Here is an 18,152-nt window from a genome sequence, read left to right as displayed (position 1 = left end):
AACCTAAGGGCACTCCCAAAAAATATGTGCAAATCCAGCAGGGTCACTAGTATAGATTATTTTTGGTGAATACGGATATTGTTTAGTATCACTTTAGGGTGGAACATAGAACAATCACAATGTACAAAATGCAGAAAGCTACAGCAACCATTTAGATATAAGTTTACTGTAGTCAGATCAATCAAGAAGTCCTTTCTGGCGGAATGATATCATTTTCCTTTTTTTGCACATCCTGTTGCTCAGGCAGTGTGTTTTATTTATTTATTTCATGTACTTATATAGCACTGTTAGTTTATGCAGCACTTTACATATCCATTGTACATTCACATTGGTTCCTGCCCTCAAGGAGCTTACAATCTAAGGTCTCTAACGCACATTCATACATACACATAGTGTGGCCAATTTGGACCGGATCCAATTAACCTACCAGCATGTCTTTGGAGTGTAGGAGGTAACCGGAGTACCCGGAGGAAACCCACACAGGCACAGGGAGAACATGCAAACTCCAGGCAGGTAGTGTCATGGTTGTGATTCGAACCAGCGGCCCTTTTCTCCCATTATTATATTTTTATTAATAAAACAGAAGCTTCTACAAGTATAATCAAGCTGCGGAATGCTGATTTTTGATTTGTTATGCTGGTTTTTACACACTGATTTGCAAGCCCTTATCTGCTTTTATATTGTATATATTGTGATAGTCATGCCAGTGCACGTCTTGAAATCAGTAGTTAGTGGAAGTGTCTACTTGACCCTGATACACCCCAGCATCCATCCAGAAGGGCAGAAGTGTTTGCAGGAATTTCAGTAAACCAAAAGAACATTGCCCATAGCTTGCCTTTAGGCTCCATGCAGACATACAGTATGTCAAAATGGTCTACTAATTACGTATGTGTAAACATTCTGGCCAATCTGTCTACAATCTATCCATACCTCCCTAGTTTCTGAGATGGGAGCGAGGGATACCCTAATAGCAAAAGTATATAGGCATAGGACACACCCTTTGCCAAGCCTCCATTAAAGGAGAATTATACAAAAGAAATGATTGGTTAGACCCACAAGTTCTTTTTTTTTTTTTACCGCTATTCCTTTATATTGACTTTTGAAATTTGCAAATGCAGCAATTTGAAATTGGGTGAAAGGTTTAGCACTGCAAAACACTTTTGGATAGCTAAAAAGTGCATTTTATATACAACTATATAGATCACTTCAAAATGAGGGATAAATGAGGAAGGATGGACAGAGGGACTTTGTTACAAATAAGGGACAGTCCCTCGAAATCAGGGACAGTTGAGAGCTTTGTCTATGCAATGTTGCTGTGGTTGTAAGTAAGAAAAACTTCAGTTTTGTTTAGTTTTAAAATCATGGTTGTTTGCAGATTTCAATAGCATTAAATTACAAAATTGGCTAGCTAGCTATTTACTGTACCTCTTTTAAATAAATGTGTGATTCTTCGTTTAAATTTATCTGGCAGTACATTTATAAAAGTTCTGCTAAGCTGAAATCAATTTGCATTGTATGTATGGACACGTGAAGCATACCCATACGTTTTAGAAGTGGTGCCTTGATATATGGATGTTGTTTTAACATATTTATACAGTATACAAGAAAAAGCAACAGGTCCCCTTACTCCCCCCCCCCCCCAGTCCCCAGCTCTACATATTTGCCTGTTTTTTTATTTTTACACTGCTCCATTTGGCCGCTGGGTAAGAAAAAAAATGCTTGGTGCTGCCAGGTTGAGGGATGTGTGGGACGGGCAAAATCCCTAGGGATAAATGTTTAAACTCCAGGCAGCTGAACAGAGTGTTAAGCATTAAGAAATCACTCAATTCCCCCATCTCTTCTAAACTGCATGGATGGAAAATCTGTAGTTTCAGCTACAGTATAGTGACAGCAGGCACCAGCAACTGTCAAAATACCCGAACAGTACCAGTATCTAATTGGATGCACACACTGCTCAAGCTAACAATTTTCTGGTTGATTTCTTTGACATGGTCAAATAAAAATTGATCTTTTTGAGCTGGGTGGTACCAAAAGGGCCACCCACAGAATTAATTCCAACTGATTTAGTGAGAATCTGCCAAAATTTGATTAGTCTAGAGCAGGGATCACTAAATGTCAGAATGCGGTCTGGACCCGGCCTCCACTTATCAGCTGCATGAGCTCTCCTGAGACTCCCACCCGACTGCCGCTGTCATCCCCACTGCAGGTGCGGGCAGAAAGTGTTGCAGATCAGGAGTCTTCAAATTCAAAGTGGCTAATCACCCACTTGCTAACACAGTAAGTTGGGGAGCTCCCATCCTCCACCCCGATCTGCAGCTCCTTCCTCCTCCACCTGCTGTGAGGATGACAGCAGTGGCCAGGTAGGAGATTCAGGAGAGTTCACACAGCTAAGTGCCTCTACCCTGCCAAAGGTAGAACAGTGCAGGGGAGGCTTATATTGAAAGGGGCAGTGTGATGTAAGGGGCACTGTGGCTTAAAGAGGCATTGTGACATAAAGGGGAACTGTGATGTAGGGGGCACTGTGATGAAGGATCACTGTGATGTAAGGGGCAGTGCAATGTAAGGGCACTGTGATTAAAGGGGCACTGTGACATAAAGGGGAGTTTGTGTTATAAAGGGACACTACGATGTAAAGTGCACTACAATGTAAATGGGCATTGTGATGTGAAGGGGAACTGAAGACGCTGTGGGGCTGTTTTAAAGGGATGACTGTGATGTACATGAGGGCTATAAACACTGATGTAAAGGGGTAACTGTGATATTAAGGGGGGTTGTGTTAAAAAGGGGGGGGGGCTGAACATAATAAAGTAAAGAAGGCACTGTTAATGCTAGGCCAATGACATTGAAGTACGAGGGATGTTGTGAAGTTAAGGGGGACTGTGATGTGTTTTAGTGCAAACATGAGATTCTGATCTCTGCTGAAAAATAAAATTACTAGCTGGACCTTTGTAAATTTTAATTCAAGACCCCTGGTCTAGGGCCAGCTTAAGAAGAGAAAAGGGTAGGTATGTGCTGCTGGGGGTAGCCCTGCGTGGGCAGAACACATCTTCCCCTTAACCACCTGCTCCAAGTTTTCTGCTATCATAAGGGCAGAAAATGAAACTGAAATGTATGTTGAGTACTGCCAGTATAAGCTGTCCTGTTAATTGAATGTCCAGTTGACAGGAATGTTTAATATAGGTCATAACAATTTAATTTATGTTATTGTTAATAGAAGAAACTCAAGAAATAGAGAGAAATGCATTTTATTCTTACTAAAATTAGGTCAATCTGCCCAACAGATCATCCATATTTTTCTTACTCTAAATATAAAGATGGAAAATAAGTGAGGGAACATTTGTGGCATGGATATATTATGTGACAGATGTGGATGCATGAACTGATTCGTTTTTTCTCCCACCTTTCTCAGATTTTTATAAATAATGAATGGCAGAGCTCTGAGAGCGGCAAAGTGTTCCCGGTCTATAATCCATCCACGGGAGAGCAGATCTGTGAGGTCCAAGAAGCTGAGAAGGTAACTGCATTAAACCATCCATTCTGTTTGCTCAGTCAGTTAATAACGACCCCTGTATTTCAGAACATAATGACCTGTATTGGGGTATGCATGCATTTTAAGATGCTAGAATGGTCATAAAGGGGTTTCAACTCTTTAAGGGGAACCTGTCATGATAAGCATATGGGAGCTCCAGTCACTGGCTTCTTTTAACTTGTGTAAACCAAGGACTATCATCCTCATCCTAATCCTTGCTTCACTGACCTGGAACAAGCCTGTAGTTCGAGAAGTATCAGAACACCTGACCATCATGCTTGTTCCAGGTCATTTACTCTCTAAGTAGTAAAACACAATTCTGAATATCAGCACAGGAGCATGTAGAAAAAGTACAGGCAGCTACCATATTCTTTCCTGACTTTCTTTAAAGATTAAATTGCAGGAAGAGTTTTGTTTTTAGGTCACTGGATAATCTAATTTTATTGGCAATCATCCCATCTGTAACATGCCAAAAAAAACATGCTGCACATAAGGAGGTAGCAATAAGTTGCTAAATCAGTAAATATCATAAGATTAAATCCACCCCTGTAGTCTAATGGATTTGTATTTATAAATTCTAGTGTAATAATGTGGTCAATTGTTGCAAGACAACTATAATTATTTTTGTCATCTTTTAAAAGGCCGATGTGGACAAAGCAGTAAGGGCTGCACGTTTAGCGTTTTCTCTTAGCTCAGTGTGGCGCAGAATGGATGCATCTGAGAGGGGGCGACTTTTGGATAAACTAGCTGATCTGGTAGAAAGAGAACGAGCAATCCTTGCTGTAAGTAATCAATTCATATAATCCTTTAAAAGGGATAATGATGCTATTTTGAGACATTTTTTGTAAAATGTTTGGAGATATTGAATGCAGACATTTGTGGTTCGCGTGACATTTAAGAGAAGGAGAATCACAGGAGAATGACATTGAATAAAAATACTGGCATGAAGTCAATTTCATGTTACAGTGGTAAGCAGGATTGTAATCCATTAAGGCAGGCATTAAGCTAAGTACCAACCCAATAATTTAAGTGACACTTTAGTTTGAAGTCTATCTAGATTTAGAATTGCTTTACACTTTTGCAATGTGGTGGTCTGATCTGCCGGTGATACCATTTGAATGGAACCCCAAAACACATTGCAAAGCACCCTTTATGCTTGTGTGGTTGCAGCAAACCACAATGCACAGGTGGAAGCTGCTTTTATCCAGAGACTTCCCCAAACCTGGCGGGCTCCAAACCCAGGAAGGGTTGGTTTACAAGCAGATCTGATTTGCTCAGAAGACTGGTAAATTTGTCTGAAGAGCCAGAGAGAGCATAAGCCTCCTCCCAAGGGGGAGCCCACTATCCACCTGTACTGATCTGCTCAGCAGAACTTTAGAAAACTTATTTCCCTCACTAATATTCAAAGATGGAACAGGTTTTTGATTATGCTGGCCAACTCTACTTAAGGCACCACAGATACTTAGACACATTCACATTAAAATATAGAGATGCTGATTTATGAAAAGCAAAATTTGTTGAGCTACATAAAAGGAAACCCTGCCTTTATAAAAACCAGTTGTATTTCTCATCCCCCCTCCCCTCCTGAAAACTAAAGATTTTACCTAACTGGCTAAAAGGGACAACACCTTCACTAGCGTTACAGATTTTACTCATGCTTCATAAAAAAAGCCTCGCTGAGTAGTGTTGGCATACACCATTCTTGTGTATTCATGTTTTATTATATGTGTTCTATATCACATAACATATAAGACACTGCTTCAAGGTTTTTAGAATGCCTAATGCCGGTTATGCTGTAGGAAACATAAGCTATAGCATACATGTAACAGTTACTGCTTGCTATTGCCGGATCTTCATTCACTTTTTAAATCTTTCATGTTCTACAAAAGTACTTGGTGCCCATAATAACTAGCAGATGTTGCTCTCTGCTGTAAATGTTCACTAAAGCATGTCAAGCATGACTGGCAAAGATGCCGTGTCTGGATAATTTTTTCTGCACAGAACTTGGTGAGATTATTAAACAATAATCTAATAATAATAATGCTATATCACTTTTGCAGACTGAACACACATAGTTCATAGACCTCCAGGAGGCACACACCTTCCATATTTTAGCTTGTACTCTTACAGCAATGTGTACATTTAATATAACTGTCAAGTATAATGCTTCCCATCCCAAAGGCAACCTTACTATCTAACACAGTGGAAAGAAATGCCAAATGCATTAACTGAAGGAAACCAAATTAGATTATTGTAAGGTCATTTCAGTGAAATTATTTCTAGTTACTATGAGTTATAGCACTTTGCACATTATCATTGCTCTCTGGAATTAATGATTTAGTAAGCTTGATAACATGGGGTGGATTTAGTAAAGGTAAATGTTGTTTTCACTCTGCACAGAAAGTTGCACTTTTCAAGGGCATTTTCCTAGAGCTTAGTGAATGAGGTTTAGCTCTGTTGACTTTTACCATCCAATCATGTGCACACAAAAAGGCTGTGTTTCTGTTTTTCCTTGAACATGATTGGGTATTCTTTCCAAAGTAAAATTTCACCACATTCACTAAGCTCTGGTGCAAATTCCCTTGTGAAGTGCAACATCCCTTGCAAATTAAACAGTGTATTTGCTTTTATTAAATCAACCTCATTTTAGTTTACTGTTAAGGAGCAAGTTAACTTTCTTTTATGGCAGCCAATATTCAATCACTAGACTGCTCTTGAAACAAGGTGTCAGTTCATACAGTTTGATTCTAGTCATTAATGTGATAATGTCAAGCTTTTATGCAATATTCTACACACATTTCGAGTAAGTAGGCTGATTTGTTTTTAATTTAATTTTATCAGTTTAAGAAATCCAAACTCCTAAATTCTGGGTTTATTCTGCACTGATCAGAAGTTTATTATAAACTCAAGGCCTTGACATTTTAATTTACCTTTCAGACACTCGAATCCCTGAATAGCGGCAAGCCTTTTCTGCAGTCATTTTATGTAGATCTACAAGGTGTGATTAAAACTCTCCGCTATTATGCTGGCTGGGCTGACAAGATACATGGCATGACTATACCAGCAGGTAGGTGACCACCATACTGCACCTCTCTACACAAAACTAAGTCTACCTTGCTTTATGGAATTCTTGGCTTATGTGATTGGCACACATTTGTCTGTCACTTAGCAGTTAGAATGACTAATGACATATGTCCATGAATCTCAGCCCATAGCAAAAAAACGCTAGTTTTTATTCAGAGAAAGACAAAACATCTGAAGCCAATTTTACCTTTCTAATCGGGCGAACTGTCAAGTTCAAAATGTTACCATACTGTCCTTTTTATAACTGTGTAATGACCAGCTGGGCAAAATTTGGATGCACCCAGTTGAAACAACCTCTTTTGTTTAACTAAACAGGAGTTTCACGTAAAATAATTTCCTATTTTAAACCATCAGTTTGAACTGCAAAGAGGCCAACTAAGCCTCCATTAACACTTAGGTGTTAATTTACTAAACTGGAAAGTGCAAAATCTGGTGCACCTGACAACGGTAGCCGATCAGCTTCTAACGTCAGCTTGTTCAATTAAGCCTTGACAAAAAAACTGGAAGCTGATTGGTTTCAATGCAGAGCTGAACCAGATTTTGCACTCTCCGGTTTTAGTAAATCAACCCCTTAGTGTGAGTGTAACCAAATGATTTAGCGGTATTTACTTTGCACATTTTTCACGCATTTTTTATGGGCAACTTGTAGCACAGGAGCAAAATCATGTGTTTTGGCCCCATAGACTTTCAAATGGGAGTGCTTGAAAAATGCACTTTTCAATGGTTTTTTAAAGCACTCCCAATAAAAGCAGAAATGTGCAAATCTTCCCCAAAGGAGCTTATATACTTTTTTGACCTTCATGCGACAATTATCAAGCAACACAATGTTCAAGTGTGAACGGTCCCATTGAAAATAATGGGATTCCTTATGTTGAGAATTGTCATGTTCCAGGAATTGTGCATCATTAATGCTCAGTTGTCAATGGGGACAAACTCTTACGCCTTTGATAGACTGGTGCTACCAACAACAGAATCACTATAACTCAACTTACCTTATCCTATGTCTTTACCCCCGTACTCTCCAACCCAGCCCAACCCACATTTTCTTTAAACAAAGTGGCTCTTGCAGTCTGGTGGTTTTGTCTTTGGAAAGGGGTAACTAGCAGCAATATCACTAGTGCAATACAACCCTTATCAAAGGGATTTCTCTTGATATAAGCTCTGTCTTCCTCCGTAATACCTAACAGTTTCAAAGTTAATACTTCTTTAAACACACAAAACATTGTCTCTCAAACTGAAGTTATTTATTATTTAATGCTAAAGAATAAAAAAATTCTGGTTCCAATTTCAATGCACAGAGGAAACATTTTAATTTGCTGTAGCCACTGGCGCCACGAAATTAAGATTTGCTGCTAGGACAGTTCACTTATTTAACCACTGTTCTCTGCTCTCTTTTGTGCATGACGAAAATAATGTGCTTCAAAGAGTAAAGTGAAACATTCCCTCAAAAGTCACTGAGACAAATAAAGTGATTTAGACAGTTGTTTCAGTGATAAAATCACAATGCATACATACTTAATTTTCAGTTATGGCAAAAACAGGAAGGAAGATAAAGAAAAAAAAATAAAGTGAATCTTGAGCATGTGAAGTAGGATCTGTGTTGTAGATAAGACAGAAAAAATGTACACATTACATTTAGGTCTTAAGTTTCTGCTACCAATCATCACTAGAAAAACAGCAGTTTTTGCACTTTTTATATAAATGCCTTCTATATAGCAAAATGTTTCATGGAGGTGGGAGCTCAGGAGAATACTAAACAATGCCTGATGCTGAACACTAAAACGATTCCAGAAAATACATTTTAGGATGCCACCAAGGAATATAATACACATGAATATAATAACATCAAATAATAGTTGAAAAGAATCACATATGATGCACAACACAATATTTTTTTTGACATGTTACAAAGATCACCTATAGATACACTATATTGCATTAAACTGAGTGTTGCATTTTTCAGGTAACAGGTTGCAGTCAAAGTAGTTTCATTTTATCTATTTCAATTCTGTTGCTTGGGAAAGGAGGAGGTTTCCTTCAACACTACCATCTTGTGACAGGACAACATTATGCCCTGGACCTCTCTATCCTTCAATCCAGTGGTCTCCAAATTGTGGCCCCCATGCCAGATATGGCCCTTTGCTTACCTTTATCTTTGGGGTAATGTACCTACCATTGATATGAGGCACTATTTCCCCCATTGATACTGACATCCAACAGTGAGGAATTATTTCCCCCACTGACAATGGGGCATTTTTCCTACCATTGATACCAATGATGAGGCACTATTCTTCTAACTAATACCAATGATGAGGCGTTATTCTTCCTCCTACTGAAAACAGGTGCTATGTAATTTTTTAAATCTCGCTGACCACCAAGCCTGAGACATTTTCTTTTTCCACTGATGCTGTGGCATTTTCTATTCTCACTGGCTACAGTCTTACCCTCCTAAAGTCTGAGGGACCGTAAACTGGCCGTTTGTTTAGAAAGTTTGGAGATTCCCGTTTAAAGAGGCGCTCAAATCTCCCACCAAAAAATGAAAAGTCAGCAAATACTGTAGCTTTTGACTTTTAATACAAGGGCGCTTGTCTGTCCAAGGATCCAGTGATTTCTCCACCCGAGACGATTCTTCAATCGGAGTAGGCACCGGCATCTTAGGTAAGGAAATCCGGCAGGGAAGCCTCCCAGCTTCACAACCGGTTTCCTACTGCACAAGCGTGAGTCATGCTGCACTTTGTAAATAGTCCTGCAGTCTTCTGGGACCTGTGTGGGAAGGAGGGGGGGGGGCATTCTCACAGATCTCCACAACGATCTGACCGGGAAGTGGGAAAAGGTACCTGGTTTTGACAAAAAGTGCCAAATGTGGCAGTGGAAGGGGGAGGATGCAAACAAGGGGAAGTGTAACAAAGTGTAGCCTTTGATTGCCATAACCATATGATGATCAAAGGAATTGAATAATTGGATGTTTTGTAACCCTTTCACTGTGGGTCCTGATGAAGTACAGTATTCTGCAAAATGCTTGACTGCAACCTGTTGCCTGTAAAATGGGACACTCAGTATAATGTGAATATATAAGTGGTCTTTGTAATATGTCAAAAAAGAATATTGTTTCGTGCATCATATTTGATTATTTGAAATTTTTATATGATGTAAATGAATTCATCTGGACATATTTTTTTTATTCATGTGTTGAATATATGTTCTTGGGTTCATTCCTAGAAAGACCCCAGCTCTATCTCTGCTGTACCAGAAGTAAATTTAGTGTCACATGGTGACATTAATCCAGAAAATTTGGTAAAAATTGGTGCTATATATTCAAGTGTTCTGTCCTTGGAAAACATATTGTCCTTTAAAATAAACATGCCACAAACTGGGCTATTCATGGTGAGCATATGATAAAATATTCCATAATCAGAGGTTCCTTTCAGTTAGAACGTCATGTCAGAATGATCAGTAGATCCTTATATATAGACAAAACACTTTATTTCAAATCTTGAACTTTTCCGTAAAACATAAAATTGGTCCTCCCCCCATGTCTTCCTATTAGTCTGTGAAGCCTCTTACTACAATGAACGAAGGTTTGAGAGGTAGAAGAAAAGAACAAGTTTAAGTTTTGCATGGGAAATATTAGATTTGCTTGTACATCTGCAGCCTGTATATCTGGATCTGCCGATCATTGTTTAGGAGATTTTTACTGCTCTTTATCATATGCTGTCTGAATTGTCCATGTCTGTTTCAGGGTCATTTTAAAGTTCTTTAATACAACATATATATAGTTTTTTATTTTTGGATTTGAAATGTATATATTGATTATACATGAAGAGAAACAGATGCAGAGTTCTGAAATTGTATTCCCAACAGGGAAGTGCTCCAGTGGCATCATCATTTATGATGACCATGATCTGTAAAATGTGGTGCCAAATAATGTCACTATTGAAGAAGAATAGCAGTCATTGCACAGGATAAATATTTTCTCCTCCACCCACCACCTGCTGTTAGTGTTAAATAAAATATGTCAAGAACTCTGAGGAAAAATGATATGGGAGGGTGGAGGCACTACTGGCAACAAATATATACGTTTTTAAGTGTGCTCATAACAGAAGAATTTTTTTCAGATATATTTGTTTATTGTCACTAAAATTATATTTGAGAACGCTGACTTGCCAGCAGCTTAGGTTGGTAACCTTATTAGGCTTATTCAAAAAGAACTTATTTGCTTATGCAATAAGACTGTGTAAGGAACCCCTCACAATAAGCAAATTATAGTAATGCATAGCAGCCAATCAATAAGCATCTTCCATTTGCATGACTTCAGTAATGTGAAATTTGGTTGATATGGACTACTAGAGTTTGCAGTTTGTCTTGCTAATGATCTTTCTGCACTCCTAATAAATAGGCTTGCATGTCTTGGAGGTACAGACTATTCTGAGTGATCCTTTAACATACACTTCAATTTTAATATACATATAATAATTTGATAGCATAAATAAACTAGGGGAACTTACCAGTAACATCAATGAATGATAGAATCCACTTGCAGTCCCCATTAACTATTATAGATTATTTTGGGGAAAGCCATCAAATGGGCTTATAAGAACAATAGGCTTGTACTGGACACAAAAGCTCTAGCAATTAACTATTGCCAATGGCTGGGCTTGGCATATTAGAGTAAGGGGCACTGGCTATGCACTAGTAGATGTATACTGAAAATTCTCAGTACATTTGTTGACTTGATAAATGTCCTTTGAAAGTACTTTGACTGCAACCTGTTAGTTTAAAATACTTTAACATTTAGTTTGCTTTTAACATTAGTTTTTAAAGCGAATAGATTTTCATAAACAAAAACTATAAACACTGTGAGAAATTTGTTCATTCGAGAAAGAATTTCTATCCGGCTTCTCTAACTATGCTTGTCAGTTCAGTTAAAAACGAATGTTAATCTGAACCCACTAAAGGTAAGAAAATAGAATGTTCTTACAACTAAAATATCCTATCAGAATTCTACATATCTTTGGTTAGCTTTAATGTAAAGATGGGGGCTCTGTGTACATCCTTAAACTTGGATCCAGTGGCCTCCACAGGCTCAGAAGTTTGATCTTAAGACAAGCACAGGTGCTAATAGGTGTATGCATTTATTAGGAGTGTGAGTTATACACTTTGATGGTCAAGAAAGGATTGCTTCCACACATTGGAACCACCAATGGCTCTAAGCCTTTTAGATGGTCTTATGTACCTATCTTTCTGAATATCTGCTCTAATATAGACCTCATATGAACAAAAAGTTTGAGTGGCTCAATATCACATAGAACACTGGAATTACATTTTTTAAAGTGATTGTAAAGTCTCTCTTTTTTTTTTTTTTTAAATAACAGACATGTTATTCTTACCTCCCCTGTGCAGTTGGTTTTGCACAGGGCAGCCTGGATCCTCCTCTTCTCGGGTCCCTCCTTGCTGCACTTGGCCCCTCCCTCCTGTTGAGTGCCCCCACAGCAAGCAGCTTGGTATGGGGGCACCCGAGCCAAGCTGCAGCTCTGTGTGTCCGTTCAGACATTGGATGTGCCATTTGCCCTCCCCCCCTCTCTCTCCTTATTGGCTAACTGATTTTAATTGACAGCCGTGGGAGCAAATGGCACCGCAGCAGTGTATCAGCCAATCAGTAGGGAGAGTCTCCGGCAGCCGAGGCCGAGGGACTCATGGACATCGCTGGAGGGAGATGGAGCTCAGGTAAGTATTAGGGGGTGCTGGGGCTGCTACACCCAGAAGATTTTTTATCTTAATGCATAGAATGCATTGGGACAAAAAAACCCTTCTGACTTTAAAACTCCTTTAGGCATATATTGTAACTATTGATGTGTCTATAAATCAACTTGTGTTTAGGTTTTCGTTTTTTCCTATTGCTTATGTTTGATGTACATTAAATTGCCTACTCATTGTTTTCTGATATACATTTCACTAACTGTAACAACATGTTTTTAGATGGAGATTATTTTACATTTACAAGACATGAACCTATCGGAGTATGTGGACAGATCATCCCAGTGAGTATCACCGTGTTTTATTTTCATTGAGTGACTTTCCTTGCAGTTGCACACAACATGGGGCTTTGCAGCTGTGCATTTCTGTTAAGCAAGAGGAGAGAAAAAAAAAATCCTCAGCTTCTATTGGCATATTTTTATCAGCCTCCCTACAGCTGCTTATTTAAACAGGTTAATGGGGATTTAAATCTGCAACTTGGAGAGCTGTTCCCAAGCACTGGGATTCTTATGGCTCAAGGAATAAAATAAAAATAAATACATAATACATTGACTGTATTTGGTGAAATAAACAGATCTTGGAACTGTGTGTGCATGTGTGTGTGTGACCCTCTGCGCCCCTGTATGCATTTTTTTTCCAAAGAGTTATGTTTTGTAATTTAATTTTTATCAAATGCAAGGATGAAACCCAAAATACTCTGCTCTAATATTGGATGTGAACTACATGTACTTGTAATGTCTGGTTGTACAAATTGGTGACATCTCAATAACCTTTCCCTGATTTAAAAAAAAAAAAACAATACTTGGCTCTAGAGCATCATAGCATATAGCAACATATGCCATAACTGTGCACAGCAACGCTATATTAAACTGACTGAATGCACACATTCTTCTCCATTGTTGCTTTTTTATAGAGCCTATGAAATATTCTGCTATGTACAGAGTCATATTGGGCAATACTCTTAGTGTATTTGGTCAGTACCAAAGTAGGGATCCCTCATTATCATTGGCAGTACTAGGATCCTAAGTTTGTATCCTGGTTAGAGCACTGTCTGCATTGAGTTTGCATGTTCTCCCCATACTCCAAATAAATGCTGGCAAGGTATTTGGCTCCTGTCTAAAATTGGCCCTATGAAATATATGCATATGAGCTGAGGACCTTAGATTGTAAGCTACTTAAAGGCAGGAACTGATGTGAATCTACAGTATGTAAAGCACTACATAATTGTTTAAAATATCTGTAATAATTAAATAAACTTTGTCATAGTAGCTGTTGAGTAGTGCTACAGCTTGTGGCCATGTTTGAGAAACATAGGTATATAAATAAAAGACGCAGAGAAATTCCTTTTGTAAAAAAAAACTTTTAGTTTTGATTGCCTAAACGTATATATATGATCAGCTCCTCCCCTCTCTCTGTATTATAGACATTACTGGGAGAGATTAGACTGTCCAATTAACTTAAGGTCCATAATCAAAAACAGTCTACGTTCTAGTGTATATAAATTAGTGTGCCATTGTGCCAGTGGAACATTTAATATCCAATACAATTTTCCCTTTAACACACCCATGGAAAATTCTTGTGGCAAGCATGCTGTATTGCAATATTAAAGCAAGTCTGAACACTGGCTTTTATGGTAAACATTTTCTTTATCCCTTAGTTTCCTGGGCATATTATCTTTCCTTCATGACATTTGTTATGATACCACAGTAGGTTTTCCAAAGCCCTTACTCATTTACAAAGGTGGACAGAAATAACATTACTAACCTGCACTCATCAGTAAAGACTCCAAGGCTATAATTTTGCTCTTCAGATTTTATCCAGCTATGACTAATAAAACAATGAGGAAGGCCAGCAGTCAAACAAGAGGGTGACTTACACAACCTAAGCTCTTATCCTCTTCCATGCTGTCTTGTCTTACCTACATGAGCATTTGAGAGACATGACTGATTTTGTTAGGAACAACATCATGCATCTATATAAAAATTGAAATCTAAAAAGGCAATAAAAAATAAAAAAAATAAATAAAAATGTAAAAAAGAAAATCAAAAGCCATAAATGTCATAACTTGAAGATGTCCACATACAGTAAAGGGTACATTTTCAATGTTTTGAACATTAATGTCCACTAATCTGTTATCACTTCTACATTTGGCCTACCATGAGCCCTTTGACATACAGTGCTGAACTTGATCTTTAATTGCTATTTGTATCCCTATTGCAGATTTTCCCTCACTGAGGTTTTGTTTATTAACCTAAGCATTTGTGATTTAAAGATGTGAAGGGAGCCTATACCTGCTAAATCATCTAGAATTATTGGCAGGGCTTGAGTGTTTCTGTTTCATTGTAAGAAAAATACTGTAAAATAATGAATTTAAGTCAATAAATACAAACAAGTAGTTTAAAATCTTGATGTCTTTGAAACAAGGGTGGCATCTCCATCTTTTTCCAGCAATGTTAAAAATAGTTATATCAACAATACATTTTCCAAATTCTTTAATGTAGTCACTCATTTTCCCTAAAGTCAGCAGTAGTATTTGGCAAAGAGCTTGGCCTTTGCCTAATGCTTACTGGGAGATCTGGCATCTAAAATCTTTTAAATGGAAGCTGCCCGCATCATGACTTTCAGGCCATTTTTTTTTCTTTTTTTAATGGATTTTTTTGATACAGAAATTGTTTAATATCTGATTTATAAACATTTATGTTAGAAGTAAATTAGGTGTTTGGTGAAATGAAGCCATTAGTTTGTTTTCTAGCAATTCTTTGAAGAAGCAAACGTTTGCAAAAATGTAGGGGTAGTTGATACCATTCAGGCAGCGAAGCCTTGTGTTAAGCTTAGCTTATTTTTGGTATTTATGCCACTTTCATTGCTGTAGTCTACTTTGAAGTATTCTGAAGGCCCAGTTCAGTTAAAATGTGTTTTAGTACAAAACAGTTTTTTGTAGTTTTTGACATAATAGGGGAGGGTTAGAACTTCTGTCACAGCTTTATTGTCTGTGTCCCCTGCTAGTGCTAGAGAACTTTACGCTCCCATTAGTCCTTTGTAACTATTGGGAAAAACAAAAGTGTACTGTTGTCACCGGAACAAGAATAGTGGAGATCTTGTAATGCCAGTGATAATTGTCTAAGAGAGGTTTCCCCTAACTTAGTATTGATTTCATCTAACGTCCCATTGTGCCCTGTTTTGTGTAAGACAACAAGTGAAGGGAAATCCACCCAATGGAACACAGAGAGCAACAAAAAAACCTGCCAAATGTTTTAGCCACGCCCTATCCAATACAAAAATTTGAATATCAAGAAATGAGTTAGAAAAACATTTTTTTTTTCAATTGAACATGATTGGGTATTCATAGCTAACATGGTTTCACCTTATTCACTATTCATTTTTAAGAGTGAACATTTACTTTGATAGGTTGACAGCCTCTATAAATTTAGCAAATAAAGCATATTGTCTTTAATGTTGTTTTGCAGTGGAACTTTCCCTTACTAATGTTTGCATGGAAGGTGGCACCAGCTCTCTGCTGTGGGAATACTGTTGTGATTAAACCGGCTGAACAAACACCGCTCACTGCACTTTACATGGGAGCTCTCATCAAAGAGGTAAAGAAAGAAAAAGCAGCAGTTACGATATTATACTTTCGTAAGTGCTAAAACTAAGAGCTTTAAATAAATGTATGAAGATAGTTTTGACACTCCATTTTCCCCTTCAATTTTATTTTACTAGGCTGGGTTTCCACCAGGAGTTGTGAATATTTTGCCAGGATATGGGCCAACTGCTGGCGCAGCAATAACTTCTCACCCTGGCATAGATAAAATTGCGTTCACTGGCTCTACAGAGGTATGTACATTTTCTGTATGTGAAGGGCAATGTTTCTTCATGTCTCAACTATTTTCTAACTGGATGGTCTTCCATCCTATACTGAAGTGTGAACTTAATTTATTTTTTTAGAAACTAGAATAAATGATCACATATGAGAACTCTTATATGGTTTTATGAGCTTAGACTAAAGCATTGTAGATTTTGGCTGCATTAGAATTAAATATTTATACTGGTTCATTTTCAGTGCCAACCTTAGACCCCCAGTTCCAATCATTCATCCAATAATTTTCCATTTATTCATAGTTATCTGAAAACACCATAGCATTCTACAGTAATTTTATGGCTCATTTATAAAGGCATCAGATTCAGATGCAAGTCAAATGCAGTATGCTTTTAGGAGCCTCTGAACTGCTTTCACTTGGTATTGAGTTGCTTTGATTTGCCTTTTGGTTGCTGAAGGAAATACCTGAAGCAGCTTCTGAGTTTTACTGAGCTGTGTAGAGCTGCTTCAGGTTACTTTTTATTGGCATTTACTTTTTTATAAAGTTAGAAAATTGTGCTATATATGCAAAAATGCAATATAATAGATGTGCAATAAACAACATTAAATAAAGTGCAAAAATGTGTGCAATAAGAAAAAAAAATACATGAATATTAATAAATTAAAGTCCTCACTTATATAAAAAAGGGGCTCAGAGAATTAAAGTCCACATGCAAACAAAGGAGGAATTTCACTTGTACAAAATGGAGAATTGTCACCCTGGGTGCAACCATCACCAAAAGAGAGTCAGGAGCGCTTACCAGAATTCATGGATTCAAATACCATCGGTAAAGAGTCATTCAGGCAGGAAGTGGTGTCACCTGTGGTGCAATAATCTCCCAGTGGTTGTCACCGTCTCCTCAACTCTTTTGATAAGCATATAGGAACTTGGGTAACCAAGGGAACAAAAAACCTTTTTCATAGTGTAAAACCATCAAAGATAGACTTTATTTAAAAGTAGAAAACGTACATTCTCTTAAGCGATTCTGGTACAAAGTAGTGGGATCCAAGGAAATCCAATTGGCACAATGCTATGGAGCACTCAATGGACCGATTTACCCATTGGATCCATTGAGTTTTCTCCATGACATTGTGCTTGCACATTTGCATATATTGCACAATTTTCGGACTTTATATGATGCTTTAGTCACAGATATACGTAACTGTATATGGTTACGTGCAGCACTTTATTTGTTAATATTATTTGTTCAATAGCGTGGAATTTATATCTCTTTCCTTAGTCTTTTACAACATTGTTGTGTTGCAGTGCCTGCAGCTGGTCTCCATGACAGTAGCGTAGTGGTTTTTTTATATACAGTTACTTTTTTTATGGAGGAAATGCAGTTTAATTGTAACCAAAGGCCTATGCACAGGACCCTTTCAAATGAACCTGAAGTCAAAAATTAAAGATTGCTATATTGTAGGGGACATCAAGAAATACATTGAAAATGTACATTTAGTCTGCAATTCTGGAAGTCTGGAAAATGTAGAAGTGCATTTCCAGGCATTTGAAGGTACATAGGCGCTCCTGTGCCTACAGCCACATCATTTTTTTTCTGCAGTGCGAGACCTAAGGCACTGTGCCTCTGAGTCGCAGTCTCACAACATTTGGAGTGATTTGATTATGTCATTTTGATTGATTTGAAGATGACACTACTGTGCTGTTCACTCTTCTCCTTGCTGGGGACTTTCAAATGAGAAGGCAAGGCCTTTCCTCTACCAAGATGACCACCTCCACACAGAGACATGGCGAAAAATTTACTAAAGGCAAATAGGCAAAAAGGAGAGTTGCAATTTTCAAGGAAATTTTGTAAATGTGTTGAAATGTCACTTTGCAAAGAATATCTATTGGATTGGGTGATTGAAGTCAGCAGAGCTTTATCTCATAGCTGATAAATAGCCTCAACCATAGCTGAATAATATGAATCA

General features: G+C 37.8%; 1 protein-coding gene across 1 annotated transcript in view; it reads left to right on the top strand.

The window, feature by feature from the left end:
* The window catches only part of ALDH1A2 (aldehyde dehydrogenase 1 family member A2), a 60,065-nt gene that overhangs the window by 20,875 nt on the left and 21,038 nt on the right, over positions 1–18,152 (top strand). The window contains exons 2-7 of the mRNA XM_082256057.1: positions 3,410–3,514; positions 4,171–4,311; positions 6,467–6,596; positions 12,590–12,651; positions 15,835–15,963; positions 16,088–16,201. Of these exons, the coding sequence (XP_082112183.1) occupies positions 3,410–3,514; positions 4,171–4,311; positions 6,467–6,596; positions 12,590–12,651; positions 15,835–15,963; positions 16,088–16,201 (681 nt within the window). The remainder of the gene's footprint in view (positions 1–3,409; positions 3,515–4,170; positions 4,312–6,466; positions 6,597–12,589; positions 12,652–15,834; positions 15,964–16,087; positions 16,202–18,152) is intronic.

This window comes from Pelophylax lessonae (assembly GCF_965119305.1).
Source record: "Pelophylax lessonae genome assembly, chromosome: 4".
Classification (NCBI taxonomy): domain Eukaryota; kingdom Metazoa; phylum Chordata; class Amphibia; order Anura; family Ranidae; genus Pelophylax; species Pelophylax lessonae.
This window is presented reverse-complemented; position numbering and strand designations above follow the sequence as displayed.